Consider the following 13,335-nt stretch of genomic DNA (forward strand, 5'->3'; position numbering starts at 1 on the left):
ACTTCTGGCCATTTTGAGTGTGCGCCGGCCATCACTCGGAACATGTTGCAGGTCATTCTTTGAAGCAACTGGTTGGTTCACGACGGCCCAGTTGAGTTTCATCTTCTTCAGCCATGATCTACTGAACAAGTCTGGAAGGACAACGTGGAGAGGCAACTATGCTTTCTGACCGTTAACTTCCACGTTCACCATAATGCATCCCTTTCGTAGTACAACCTCTTCTGTGTACATCCTTCAGACAACATCTGATGGTTGTAAAGGTAGATGTTTAGCTTCTGACTGCATATTGACTCAAGTATTAGTGATACTGCAGCGCCTGTACCCAGTTCCATCTTGATGTACTTCCAACAAGCTTTGGGTGAACCCAAAAGTGTTCCTGATCATCTTGTACTGGCAAGACGCCAAGCTTGAATTCTTGAAGCTGACTTGACGCAAAGGCCGCGACTCTCCATTTGTTCACACTGGCAGGATTCTCCTGGCAGCAGTGGTGGGGCGTGAATGGAGAAACCCAGCTATTGTCTCTCAGTGAGTCTTTAGTTCCGTCCCTAAACTGGTAAACTCGACAAACAAACGTGGCTGTATTTTCCTTGCTGTACTTCTTTTGTGCTGACGAAGGTTAGTGCGACCAACATGCCTTGGCGATGCGCCCTACTTTATTGCAATTTTTGTGTTTATTCTCCCTATTCCAACATTCTCTTCCTGAATGTCCCACTTGAGTGCAGCGATGACGAGGTAGATTTTCCACATTCTTGCTGTCAGCAGCCTCCATCTTATGAACGTTTGCGCAGACGCCAATCAGCGAAGCTTCTTTCGCGGCACATTCCATGGAAGTAGCAATTTCACAGCAGATTTCAGGTTCATGCACCTTCAGTCAACAGCTTCCTTTGGATGATTTCATTTCTGTGTCCAAGACCAATCTGTCTCGAAGTGTATCACCAAATGTTTGACCAAATTCAGAGCACTTTGCTAATTCACCTGGTGTTGCGACAAATTCAAAACTGCCTTTCCCTTCCTCTTGAGCCAGACGATGGAAGTAGAATCTTTCAACAGCAGATGGGAAGAGTGACGTCCTTCCCGGTCATGAACTCTTCTTCGGTCTTTTTAGGTTTAGTTGGGTGGATTGGATTTTGCAACAACATGAATGTTTTTCGCCCAACCGAGCTGAGGAAAGTCACAACCTGCAGGCTTTCCGGTGTCTGATTTTTCCGCAAGGTACAACTGGAACCTTTCTTCATAAGAATTCCATGTCTCATAATTCTCGACAAATGCGTCCATGTGGCCATTTTTTTCCCACCATCATTCGGTTCCCTGGTTTGCACATCTTCAGCTTTCTGCATTTCATTTTGTTACCCAAAGCAGGTAATCTAGCCTATAAGCAAACTAATTCTTCCCTTACCTGGATTAGTGTCTTCCACGAGCAGCAGATTGCAGAGTCAGCAGCCTTCTCGGTTCCCATTCCCACAGCCTGCTTACAGTGCCATGTGCGCAGTCTCCTCGGCTTCTACCCACTACAAGTAGTAAGTACGCCTGAAACTTAGTTTTCTTGCGCAGAGATGTTTAAATCCTTTTTGCACTCACTGTGGTCGTGATCAATCGGTTTACTCATTGACAGCTTCTGAAAGTCTGAACAGTTTTAGATTGTTGTTTCCAGCCCGAGTTCGCATTAAAGGTTTTCTCTATTGCAAAGCTTTATCAGTGATTGATTATAGCCCAAATCCTCATTGATGGTTGTTTATGGTGCAAAATCCTCATCGCCAGTTTTCTCTTTTAGATTTTTGTTGTTTGCCGCAAAGAAAAAGAAGTAGAGGTAGAACATAGAACAGTACAGCACAGAACAGGCCCTTCGGCCCTCGATGTTGTGCCGAGCATTGCCCGAAACCAAGATCAAGCTATCCCACTCCCTGTCATTCTGGTGTGCTCCATGTGCCTATCCAATAACCACTTGAAAGTTCCTAAAGTGTCCGACTCCACTATCACAGCAGGCAGTCCATTCCACACCCTAACCACTCTCTGAGTAAAGAACCTACCTCGGACATCCCTCCTATATCTCCCACCCTGAACCTTATAGTTATGCCCCCTTGTAACAGCTACATCCACCCGAGGAAATAGTCTCTGAACGTCCACTCTATCTATCCCCCTCATTATCTTATAAACCTCTATTAAGTCGCCTCTCATCCTCCTCCGCTCCAAAGAGGAAAGCCCTAGCTCCCTCAACCTTTCCTCATAAGACCTAGCCTGCATACTTGTTACTGAGGGGAACGACCACAGAGGATCCCTGCACTGACTGCCTCCTCCCAGCCCCTCTCACCGTCACCCATCTATCTTGATTCTTCGGAGTAACTACATCCCTGAAGCTACTATCTATGACCACCTCTGCCTCCCGAATGATCCGAAGTTCATCCAGTTCCAGCTCCAGTTCCCTAACGCGGTTTCTGAGGAGCTGGAGATGGGTGCATTTCCCACAGGTGAAATCAGCAGGGACACTGACGGTGTCCCTCACCTCAAACATTCTGCAGGAGGAACATTGCACTGCCTTCCCTGCCATCCCCTCTAGATAAAAAAAGAAAAAGAAAGGAAGAGCTTACCTGTTATTCACTCTACCCCTTAGGTTAGAGGAGGTGGAAGGGTGCGGGACACTACAAGTGTAGTGTCTAGGGTTTAGGAACCGCCCAACTTAAATACAGGTAAAAATAAAACACTTAACCAGCAACCACTGCGCCCCACACGAGAACAGCAATCAGCTGTTATGGGCCCGCGCAAACAATTTCAATCTTTACCACTTACCCAGCAGTCAATCTGTCCTCACTCCGACCGGATTCAGCTGGAAACTCCCAACAGTAAGTTTAAAAAAAAATTTACTCCCCTTCTCAGCAAGCACTCACTCAGCAACCACTGCACCCCGCAGGAGAACACCTCAGGGAAAAGAAAAAACTACTTACCAGTCACCAGCCAATCATTTACCTGCAGGCTGTGACGTTCCGGTTCAACTTCTTTTTACTTCTACCTGCCCTCGAGTCCCCCGCTTGATCTTTACTCGGCTGGGATCCTTACTGTGATTGGTTTTTTTTTGGTTAGAGTAGGAGGTAGGGAAACACTGAAGAAGTGTTTGGAGTTTAACTGTCATTTGACAACAGCTCCTCCACAAACCACCTTCTAGATACAGTGACCGCAATGCACTGATGCAAATTTTCCCCGCAACAGTCAATCAGCAGCTCCGCTCTGCTGCCCTCTACTGGAGGTGCCACATCTCAATTCGTGAAAACATCGTGCAGGATTTATTCTGAGATGTTGTTCTACATGGCAAGACGGTCAGCTCCCCAAAGCCGCCAAAGGTTCTGCTCATATCACCACAGGTCATGTGACATTTCACCGGCAGGCAGCATTGCTTGACTACATCACAGTCACTCTTCAATATTTGGATTTCCCTCTCAGGCTTTCACGCTCTGGGTATCGAGTGAGAAGCGGAAATACAGAAGAAATCCCAGGTACAAACTGGGGAACAGGTGAAGTGATGGAGGATAAGACTGTGCGGTTTGACTGACTGAAGCAGGGAGTAATGAAGGAAGGAGAGACAAGATATTTAATTTACTTTTTATTTTAATCCTTTGACATTTCTATTTGTATTGTTTTTATTTACAGTCTGATTGGGATTTTACAATTTGGAAATTAAATGACACATTTAGTGACAACCTGTTGTCAATGGTGGTTTCTGAACCCTGACCTCTGGCCCGGATCCTAATCACTGGGTCAAGTCAATGTGACGTCAGGGAGATGTAACCACCCCGAGGTCCTGCTGCTTTTCCGGATCCGGATCAGAACCGGAGCAGATTCTCAGAAACTGGTTTTCACCCCAAGTCCAGAAGAAAGGATAAAGTTTCTCAGTGAATTTATTCCCAGTGAAGGTGTGGAGATGGGACTTGGTGTCCACGTTGTAAAATGAAACTGTCCCAGACTCATAACTGAGATAAACTCCCACCTTCCCCGGGATCTGACCGACAGGGAGAGGGGATCGAAAAGAGGAGATGATATAAAACTGATCTCCACTCCTCTCAGTCCAGAATCCAGTCGCTGGACTCAGACTGATCCACCCCTCCCTCTCCACAGACTCTGCGGCTACTCCCAGTCTCCAGCCCCGATTCCCCGTCACCTCTACTTCCCAGTAATATCTTCCCATTGTGAATCCCTCTGATCCCAGCGCACAGGGGCAGTCTTTAAACCTCTTCCCAGTGTCAGGGAGGCTCCTCTGGGTCCGGGTCCATCTCAAACTCTTCAGATCCTCAGATACTTCAAGTAAGGGATTCGCTGTATCTATGTCAAGGGTCACAGAGACTGGAAGAAAAAGCAACAAATTAGAAAGTCTCACTGGAGATTGGGGGCAAGACTTACTGGGAATGGGGAAGAGACTCGTTGGGGTTCAGGGTATAGACTCACTGGGGGGACCGACATACAGACCTGCTGGGGATGGGAGAAAGACTCACTGGGCATCGGGAGAGAGACTCAATAGGGATCGGGAAGAGATCCACTAGAGTGTCATGAAACAAAGGTAGTTTTAAGTGATCGAAATTTGTATTTGTGAGTAGTAAAAACAAGGGGCAGGTTTCTCTGATCGCTGACGCCGAAATCGCGTTCAGCGATTGGCCGGAGAATCCATTTATACAGCGAAACCGGGTGCGGCGCCGTTTTTCCGAAAGTCCGCCCACTCAAAAATGGAGTACTCATGGAGTACGCCGCACACCGTCGGAACGGCCTCAGGTTGTCACCTGAGGTCCTCCCCTGATGGGCCCACTTCCCGACGGCGTGGGACACGTGTCCTCTTTTACTTGGCGTGGCAGTTGCAGACTGTGTCCAGCGCCACAGTCGTGGGGGGGGGGGGTCGTTCTGCTGGCAAGGGGGTTTTCGGCGAGGGGTGGAGGGGGGTTACAGGGGGCAGTTTTTGCCAGGCCGGGTCCGTGCGCAGCCGGCGCCTTGTACAGCGCGTCCGCCGCCGTGCGCATGTGCGCCACGGACCCGGGGCCATTCTGCACCTGTATCGGCAGGTGACATGGAGAGGCTGCTGGCCCCTCACCGGTCCCAGAATCGGTGAGGGTTCACACTGGTTTTGGCGGCGTAAAACGCCCGCAATGTCTCCGTTTGAATCGGCACTTCGCCTCTGAAACGGGGAGTCCAGCCCAAGGTATTGTTTTGAGCAATTTTAATTATTTTTTTCTGTGGAAGGAAGAGTTAAAACTTCAGTTAGCTTCATGTTAAACAAAGGTGCCTGCAATGTTTTGTTTAAAACTGTGTTTGCATTACAATTAAAGGGTTTACAATGTGAAAACGAAAAGAGTTCAAAGAAAGACCAGGCTGTTGCTCAGCAACCAGGGGCCCACATTGAAATGCATAAGTCGGTGCACTTCAGTTGGAACCAAGTACCTGAGAAGAAAGTAGCTCTCATAGAAACTGCCGGCAAGGAGATAGGACAATGGAGTAAAGGGCAGAGAGCAAATCCCTGAAGCCAAACAACAGATAGTTCTAGAAACCAGCGAATGAAAGGGAAGTCCAATGAAGATTGAAGTTAAAGGGCAGAGGTTGAACCAGGTCTTGCTCAGACGAATTCAAATAAAAGGCAAAGGAAATGCTCTGACTTAAAACATAGCTGCAGGAACCAGATTTAAAGTGGGAAACCAGACATCAGAAGCGTCATTCTCCGACCAAAGGTCTTTTCCGCCAACTGGCGGGGCGGAAATTAGTCCGACGCGGGCCTAGCCCCTTAAGGTTGGGGCTCGGCCCCCCAAGATGCGGAGGATTCCGCACCTTTGGGGCGGCGCGATGCCCGACTGATTTGCGCCATTTTGGGCGCCGGTCGGCGGACATCGTGCCGATACCGGAGAATTTTGCCCCAGGTTCAGCACGCCGGCGGGATGCTCCGTTTCGCCGGCTGATCAATGGGGCTTCCCATTGTGGGGCAGCCCCATGGCGTCGGGAAACACCCGGGCTGCCAGCAAAACGGAGCATCCCGACGTCGGAGAATCCCGCCCATTGTTTGGGACAAGATTCTAAGGCGTATTTCTGATGTTTGGAAACACTCGTGTAGAACTCAAGTGTTCCACTGTGACTGGTTTGATGGTACATTGGGTAGCATCTATCTCTTGATTTCAGAGTGTGGTGTGTCTGATCACAGTTGGCCTGTTGGTTTACATGGACTGTGTACTTTCTGAGAACATTATAGTTCACGGTACATTTTGTCATTTGTGTTATCCTTAAAATCTGTGTACATCTGTGACGATATAGGTGGGTGTAGGAGGATTGTTTTATCGTCAATCTTTTCATGTTTAATAAATGTTTGATTCTTTTGTTAAAAGTTAATTAGCCATCCTGTGACTCTGTTCATTCATGTCTCTAAATCAAAAATAGAAGATGCGGCCGATCGAGGCACGGTTCCATTCTGGGACCTGACAGCCCAGTCGTAACATCAGCAGGGAGTATAACAGGGGATCGAGGAGGCGCAACATGCTAAGAATCAGGGAAGGGACTCAATGAAGATCGAGGGGGAAAGAATTTCTGGGAATTTGGGGGAGTGACTCACTGGGAATTGGGGGGGGGGGCGGGTGGAGGGGGGAGAGGGTGTTGGGTCCACGGAGTGGGGGGGATGTGGGTGTAGTGCGATGGTGGTAGTGGAGGGGAGGTTGTCGGGTCCTCGCTGTGTTGCGGGGTGGGGAATGGTGTCATTTCTGCTTGGCGGGGTGGGGGGGTAGGGTGTCAGCTCTGCTCGATGAGGATGGTTTTGGATCCGATCTCAGGGCAAGGGGGGCTGGCAGGATGTCGAGTCCATGCCGGGGGCGCGGCGGTACAAATTACATAAGAAGCAATATTGAGTGCTTGTGATAAAGGGACAGCAATAATCATGGGTGACTTTAATCTGCATAGAAAGTGGGTACACAGGACTTGCAGTAGTAGCCTGGATGAGGGAGTCAGAGAATGCTTTTGAGATAGTTTCTTAGAGTAACCTGACAGTAGGTTATATTCGACTTAGTATTGTGGAATGGACAGGATTAATTAATGACCTCAGAGTAAAGGCACACCTAGCAAGCAGTCAGCACAATATGATTGGATTTTACATCCAGCTGGAAAGGGAGAAGAGTGGGTCTAAGACTAGTATTTTAAACTTAAATAATGGCAACTATGTGGCAGGAAAGCTAAGCTAGCTGAAGTGGATTGGGATACCAGGCTGCGGGGTGGATCAGTAGAGTTAATGATAGAACTTTAAAGGGATATTTCAGAATTCCCACTATAAAGAAAAATTCTAAAGGGAGGACGATGGGTGGGCCGAGATTTATTATCCATCCCTAACATTTGAGAGTCAGCCACATTGCTGTGGGTCTGGAGTCACATGTAGGTCAGACCAGGTAAGGATGGCGGATTTCCTTCCCTGAAGGACATTAGTGAACCAGGTGGGTTTTTACAACAATGGTTTCATGGTCATCTTTAGACTTTTAATTGCAGATTTTTATTGAATTCCAATGTCACCATCTGCCGTGGTGGGATTCGAACCAAGGCCCGCAGTTCTTGCCCTGGCTCTATGGATTACTCGTCCAGTGACAATGCCAGGATGCCATCACCTCCCTGCATTACGAGAGCAATTAACCAAGTATTTTATGCTTCAGTTATACAAGACGTTGGTAAGAAAACATCTGGAATACTGTGTCCAGTTTTGGTCTCCTTATTTAATGCATTGTAGGCAGTTCAGTTGAGGATTATTAAATTGACATCTAGAATCAGCATGTCGTTTGATGAGGAAAGGTCGGACAGACTGTGGCTTGTTTACGCTGGGGTTTAGAAGAGTGAGGGGAGACTTGATTGAAGTATGTAAGATCCTGAATGTCATTGACAAGGTGGGCGCAATGGGCGGGATCACATTTTAGCAAATTTGTATGTTGGAGCGAGACAGCTAGCTTCACACTAATGTCATTTTAAACTTAAACAATGGCAACTATGTGGGAATGAAAGCTAAACCAGCTGATGTGAATTGGGATACTAGGCTACTGGGTAGGTCAATAGAGAGTCAATGACAGAACTTTAAGGGGATATTTCAGAGTTCCGACTGTAAAGAAACATTCCAAAGGTAGGACCTCGCCATTCATGCTGAACTAAATAAGCTGGGTAAGCACCAGTAATAGTAATCATCTTTATTATTGTCACAAGTAGGCTTCCATTAACACTGCAATGAAGTTACTGTGAAAATCCCCTAGTCGCCACATTCCGGCACCTGTTTGGGTACACAGAGGGAGAATTCAGAATGTCCAATTCGCCTAACAAACATGACTAAACTTAAGGTAAAAGAATATTACTGCACAAAGATGAGTGACAGGTCAGATGATTGGTCAGAATGTGAAGAACAGAGAACGATGAATTCGTCCAGCTTGCCCCAGGTCTCTGAGGTGAAGGGGTTGCGTCCCAGAGCCTCAGGTAACGTGGGAATCTGCACATTACGGGGCCATGACGGAACAGCACTCCAGGGGATCAGAGGACCCCCAGCTGCATGCCCTTTGGGCAGGGTGGTGCCCGGGCACTGCCAGGTTGGCACTGCCAAGTTAGCATTTTTTGCGTGCATGTGATTGGGCTGGAGTTGCCCGATGTGGGTGTTGTGGGGGGGTTGCTGGGGGCCGTCCAGTATCGCATTTGGGCTGGGGGAGGCAGCTCAGGACACCGGGTCAGCTGGAAAACGAGAACCGCTCCAGGCGTCAAACAGTTTGTGATGCAACCGGCCCATCCCGTAGGCAAATTGGGATCGAGAAACCAATAATCACCCTCTTTCCATTGGGAGGAAAGGGCCTGCTTAGTACTAACCCCTTCTTCCCTTGTTACCGAGATTGAAACCTGCAGTTTCAATCTCACAAACTCCATTCTGCCATCCCCCACTTGTGCCCTGGGTCCATCTGTGACTCTTCAACCTTGGGCGGGTGTGGTGCCAGCAGCCACCACCTCCCCGATGATGCTGCCGTTCAACTGAGATGCTAGCCTCTGACTGGCCAGCATCTCTTTGTGCTGGGAAGTTCGCTCCCAAGGTCCTTGATCCCAGGAAAGGCCCACTGCTGTCATAGAAAGTGGGCTATGACTTTCTAGTCGTAGAGTGGCACTTGATGTGGTGGTCATAGAACATAGAACATTACAGCGCAGTACAGGCCCTTCGGCCCTCGATGTTGCGCCGACTTGTGAAACCACTCTAAAGCCCATCTACACTGTTCCCTTATCGTCCATATGTCTATCCAATGACCATTTGAATGCCCTTAGTGTTGGCGAGTCCACTACTGTTGCAGGCAGGGCATTCCACGCCCTAAAAAGTGGCAGCATGGGATTTCACCAGCTCGCCACCCAGCGGGCTAAATCCTAGCACTTCCATGAAATAATACCGACTGGCTTTGATATATATGTGTGCAATGATTCAAGTTCTCAGATATAAATCAGGAGAGAGGAACTTATCAGAGTTTTACCAGGGTTAATGGAATCGAGCATTTCTCTCCACACTGGGAACGGTAAAGGTCCATTGAATTTTTCGAAGGTCAGGACTCCATCTGCTAGTGACAGGTCATTATCCTGATCACTAATCCTGTAGATATTAAAGAGTTGATTATAAATTGACCATAAAAACTTTGCTGAGTAATTTTACCAACTTGCCCTGAGTTTCAGTAAAGTTCATGTCCTACCTCCTCTTCCGAGATGCTTCCTCCTGAAATAAACAAAACACAAATCTGAGTTGACAAGAGACGGACTGCCTATATCCAGGAAGCAGAAATGACACTTCTGATGTGTTGCATGTCTTGCCGTAATTTGCAAGCCAGTGCATTATGGGATTACAGGATTGGTGTTTTCTTTTGGTTTGACAACCCAAGCCAATAAAGGACATTTACGCTGTCAATCTCCCCCTGTGTCTACCTGTGTACTGTTTGATCTTGAAAGGTAGGAGGCCCAAAAACATAACAAACTAGCGACGGGAACGACGGACCTTCGCGCTATGCAATCGAAAAGTGAAAATAAAGTCAGGGAATTTTCATTTTCACCTGAACCACATGTTGGATTTGTCGAGCACGGCCGAAAAGGGCTGGCAGTTAAACACCGGAGACCTGTGGAGTTTGGGACAAACAGAAAACCACAGACTTTAAAAATAAAAGGGTTCAGTGGAGTATAGTAGAAACAAAGACCTGCAGCTGTTTCGAAGATTTAAAGAAACATCAAACAGGAGCAATGTTGATTTAAGTTTTAAAAAACCCGGGACATTCAAGGAAAAGGGTAGAGAATCCGGCCGCCGGCAAAAGGCGCGCCTCCGAGAAACATGCGGCTGGGGGGGACCGGAGATTCCAGAGCTAGTAAAAATAAATTACCCATGGAATAAAAGGCTTCCGACTGGACATTGAGCCCACCAGGATTCCCGAAGCGTGGGAAACATAGACAGTGGCCAGGATTCGACCATTTGAATCCACCCCGCTCCCGCAGCTCGGGAGGATGGAGAATTTGGCGCTTAGCAAAATCTCCCATTCACGGCTGCGGGAACGTAGAATCCTGCTGCCGTGACGGACGAAGAATCCCGCTGCCGTGAACGGGCGGAGAATCCCGCTGCCGTGAACGGGCGGAGAATCCCGCTGCCGGGAATGGACGGAGATTCCCGCTGCCGTGACGGACGGAGAATCCCGCTGCCGTGAACGGACGGAGAATCCTGCTGCCGTGAACGGGCGGAGAATCCCGCTGCCATGAACGGGCGGAGAATTCCGCTGCAGTTAGCGGACGGAGAATCTCGCTGCCGTGACGGACGGAGAATCCCGCTGCTGTGAACGGGCGGAGAATCCCGCTGGTGTGAACGGACAGAGAATCCCACTGCCGGGAACGGACGGAGAATCCCGCTGCCGAGAACGGACGGAGAATCCCACTGCCGGGAACGGACGGAGAATCCCGCTGCCAAGAACGGACGGAGAATCCCGCTGCCGTGAATGGAAGGAGAATCCCGCTGCTGTGACGGACGGAGAATCCCGCTGCAGAGAACGGGCGGAGAATCCTGCTGCTGTGAACGGACGGAGAATCCCGCTGCCGTCAACGGGCGGAGAATCCTGCTGCTGTGATGGACGGAGAATCCCGCTGCCAAGAACGGGCGGAGAATCCCGCTGCCGTGAACAGACAGAGAATCCCGCTGCTGTGACGGACGGAGAATCCCGCTGCCAAGAACGGGCGGAGAATCCCGCTGCCGTGAACGGACAGAATCCCGCTGCTGTGAACGGATGGAGAATCCCGCTGCCGTGAACGGACGGAGAATCCCGCTGCCGGGAACGGACGGAGAATCCTGCTGCCGAGAACGGACGGAGAATCCCGCTGCTGTGACGGACGGAGAATCCCGCTGCCGTGAACGGACGGAGAATCCCGCTGCCGAGAACGGACGCAGAATCCCACTGCCGAGAACGGACGGAGAATCCCGCTGCCGAGAACGGACGGAGAATCCCGCTGCCGTGAACGGACGGAGAATCCCGCTGGTGTGAACGGACGGAGAATCCCGCTGCCGAGAACGGACGGAGAATCCCGCTGCTGTGACGGACGGAGAATCCCGCTGCCGAGAACGGGCGGAGAATCCTGCTGCTGTGACGGACGGAGAATCCCGCTGCCGAGAACGGGCGGAGAATCCCACTGCTGTGACGGACGGAGAATCCCGCTGCTGTGAACAGACGGAGAAACCCGCTGCCGTGAACGGACGGAGAATTCCACTGCCGGGAACGGATGGAGAATCCCGCTGCCGTGAACGGGCGGAGAATCACGCTGCCGTGAACGGGCGGAGAATCCCGCTGCCGGGAACGGACGGAGAATCCCGCTGCCGTGACGGACGGAGAATCTCGCTGCCGGGAACGGACGGAGAATCCCGCTGCCGTGACGGACGGGGGAATCCCGCTGCCGTGACGGACGGAGAATCCCGCGCCGTGAACGGGCGGAGAATCCCGCTGCCGTGAACGGACGGAGAATCCCGCTGCCGTGAACGGACGGAGAATCCCGCTGCCGTGAACGGGCTGAGAATCCCGCTGCCGGGAACGGACGGAGAATCCCGCTGCCGTGAACGGGCGGAGAATCCCGCTGCCGAGAACGGGCTGAGAATCCTGCTGCCGTGACGGGCGGTGAATCCCGCTGCCGTGAACGGGCGGAGAATCCCGCTGCCGTGAATGGATGGAGAATCCCGCTGCTGGGAACGGATGGAGAATCCCGCTGCCGTGAACGGGCGGAGAATCCCGCTGCCGGGAACGGATGGAGAATCCCGCTGCCGAGAACGGATGGAGAATCCCGCTGCCGGGAACGGATGGAGAATCCCGCTGCCGGGAACGGATGGAGAATCCCGCTGCCGAGAACGGATGGAGAATCCCGCTGCCGAGAACGGACGGAGAATCCCGCTGCCGTGAACGGATGGAGAATCCCGCTTCCGAGAATGGACGGACATCCCGCTGCCGGGAACGGACGGAGAATCCCGCTGCCGGGAACGGACGGAGAATCCCGCTGCCGTGAACGGACGGAGAATCCCGCTGCCGTGACGGACGGAGAATCCCGCTGCCGTGACGGACGGAGAATCTCGCTGCCGGGAACGGACGGAGAATCCCGCTGCCGTGACGGACGGGGGAATCCCGCTGCCGTGACGGACGGAGAATCCCGCGCCGTGAACGGGCGGAGAATCCCGCTGCCGTGAACGGACGGAGAATCCCGCTGCCGTGAACGGACGGAGAATCCCGCTGCCGTGAACGGGCTGAGAATCCCGCTGCCGGGAACGGACGGAGAATCCCGCTGCCGTGAACTTGCGGAGAATCCCGCTGCCGAGAACGGGCTGAGAATCCTGCTGCCGTGACGGGCGGTGAATCCCGCTGCCGTGAACGGGCGGAGAATCCCGCTGCCGTGAATGGATGGAGAATCCCGCTGCTGGGAACGGATGGAGAATCCCGCTGCCGTGAACGGGCGGAGAATCCCGCTGCCGGGAACGGATGGAGAATCCCGCTGCCGAGAACGGATGGAGAATCCCGCTGCCGGGAACGGATGGAGAATCCCGCTGCCGGGAACGGATGGAGAATCCCGCTGCCGAGAACGGATGGAGAATCCCGCTGCCGAGAACGGACGGAGAATCCCGCTGCCGTGAACGGATGGAGAATCCCGCTTCCGAGAATGGACGGACATCCCGCTGCCGGGAACGGACGGAGAATCCCGCTGCCGGGAACGGACGGAGAATCCCGCTGCCGTGAACGGACGGAGAATCCCGCTGCCGTGACGGACGGAGAATCCCGCTGCCGAGAACTGACGGAGAATCCCGCTGCCGTGAACGGACGGAGAATCCCACTGCCGAGAACG

General features: G+C 51.5%; 1 protein-coding gene across 1 annotated transcript in view; it reads right to left on the bottom strand.

Moving 5' to 3' along the window:
* Positions 1–3,617: 3,617 nt before the first annotated feature.
* The window catches only part of LOC140389179 (uncharacterized), a 160,613-nt gene continuing 150,895 nt past the window's right edge, over positions 3,618–13,335 (bottom strand). Inside the window, exons 19-21 of the mRNA XM_072473340.1 lie at positions 9,684–9,706; positions 9,471–9,586; positions 3,618–4,416 (exon numbers count right to left, since the gene is read on the bottom strand). Of these exons, the coding sequence (XP_072329441.1) occupies positions 3,764–4,416; positions 9,471–9,586; positions 9,684–9,706 (792 nt within the window). The 3' untranslated portion in view covers positions 3,618–3,763. The remainder of the gene's footprint in view (positions 4,417–9,470; positions 9,587–9,683; positions 9,707–13,335) is intronic.

This window comes from Scyliorhinus torazame, chromosome 14 (genome assembly GCF_047496885.1).
Source record: "Scyliorhinus torazame isolate Kashiwa2021f chromosome 14, sScyTor2.1, whole genome shotgun sequence".
NCBI classification, from domain to species: Eukaryota; Metazoa; Chordata; class Chondrichthyes; order Carcharhiniformes; family Scyliorhinidae; genus Scyliorhinus; species Scyliorhinus torazame.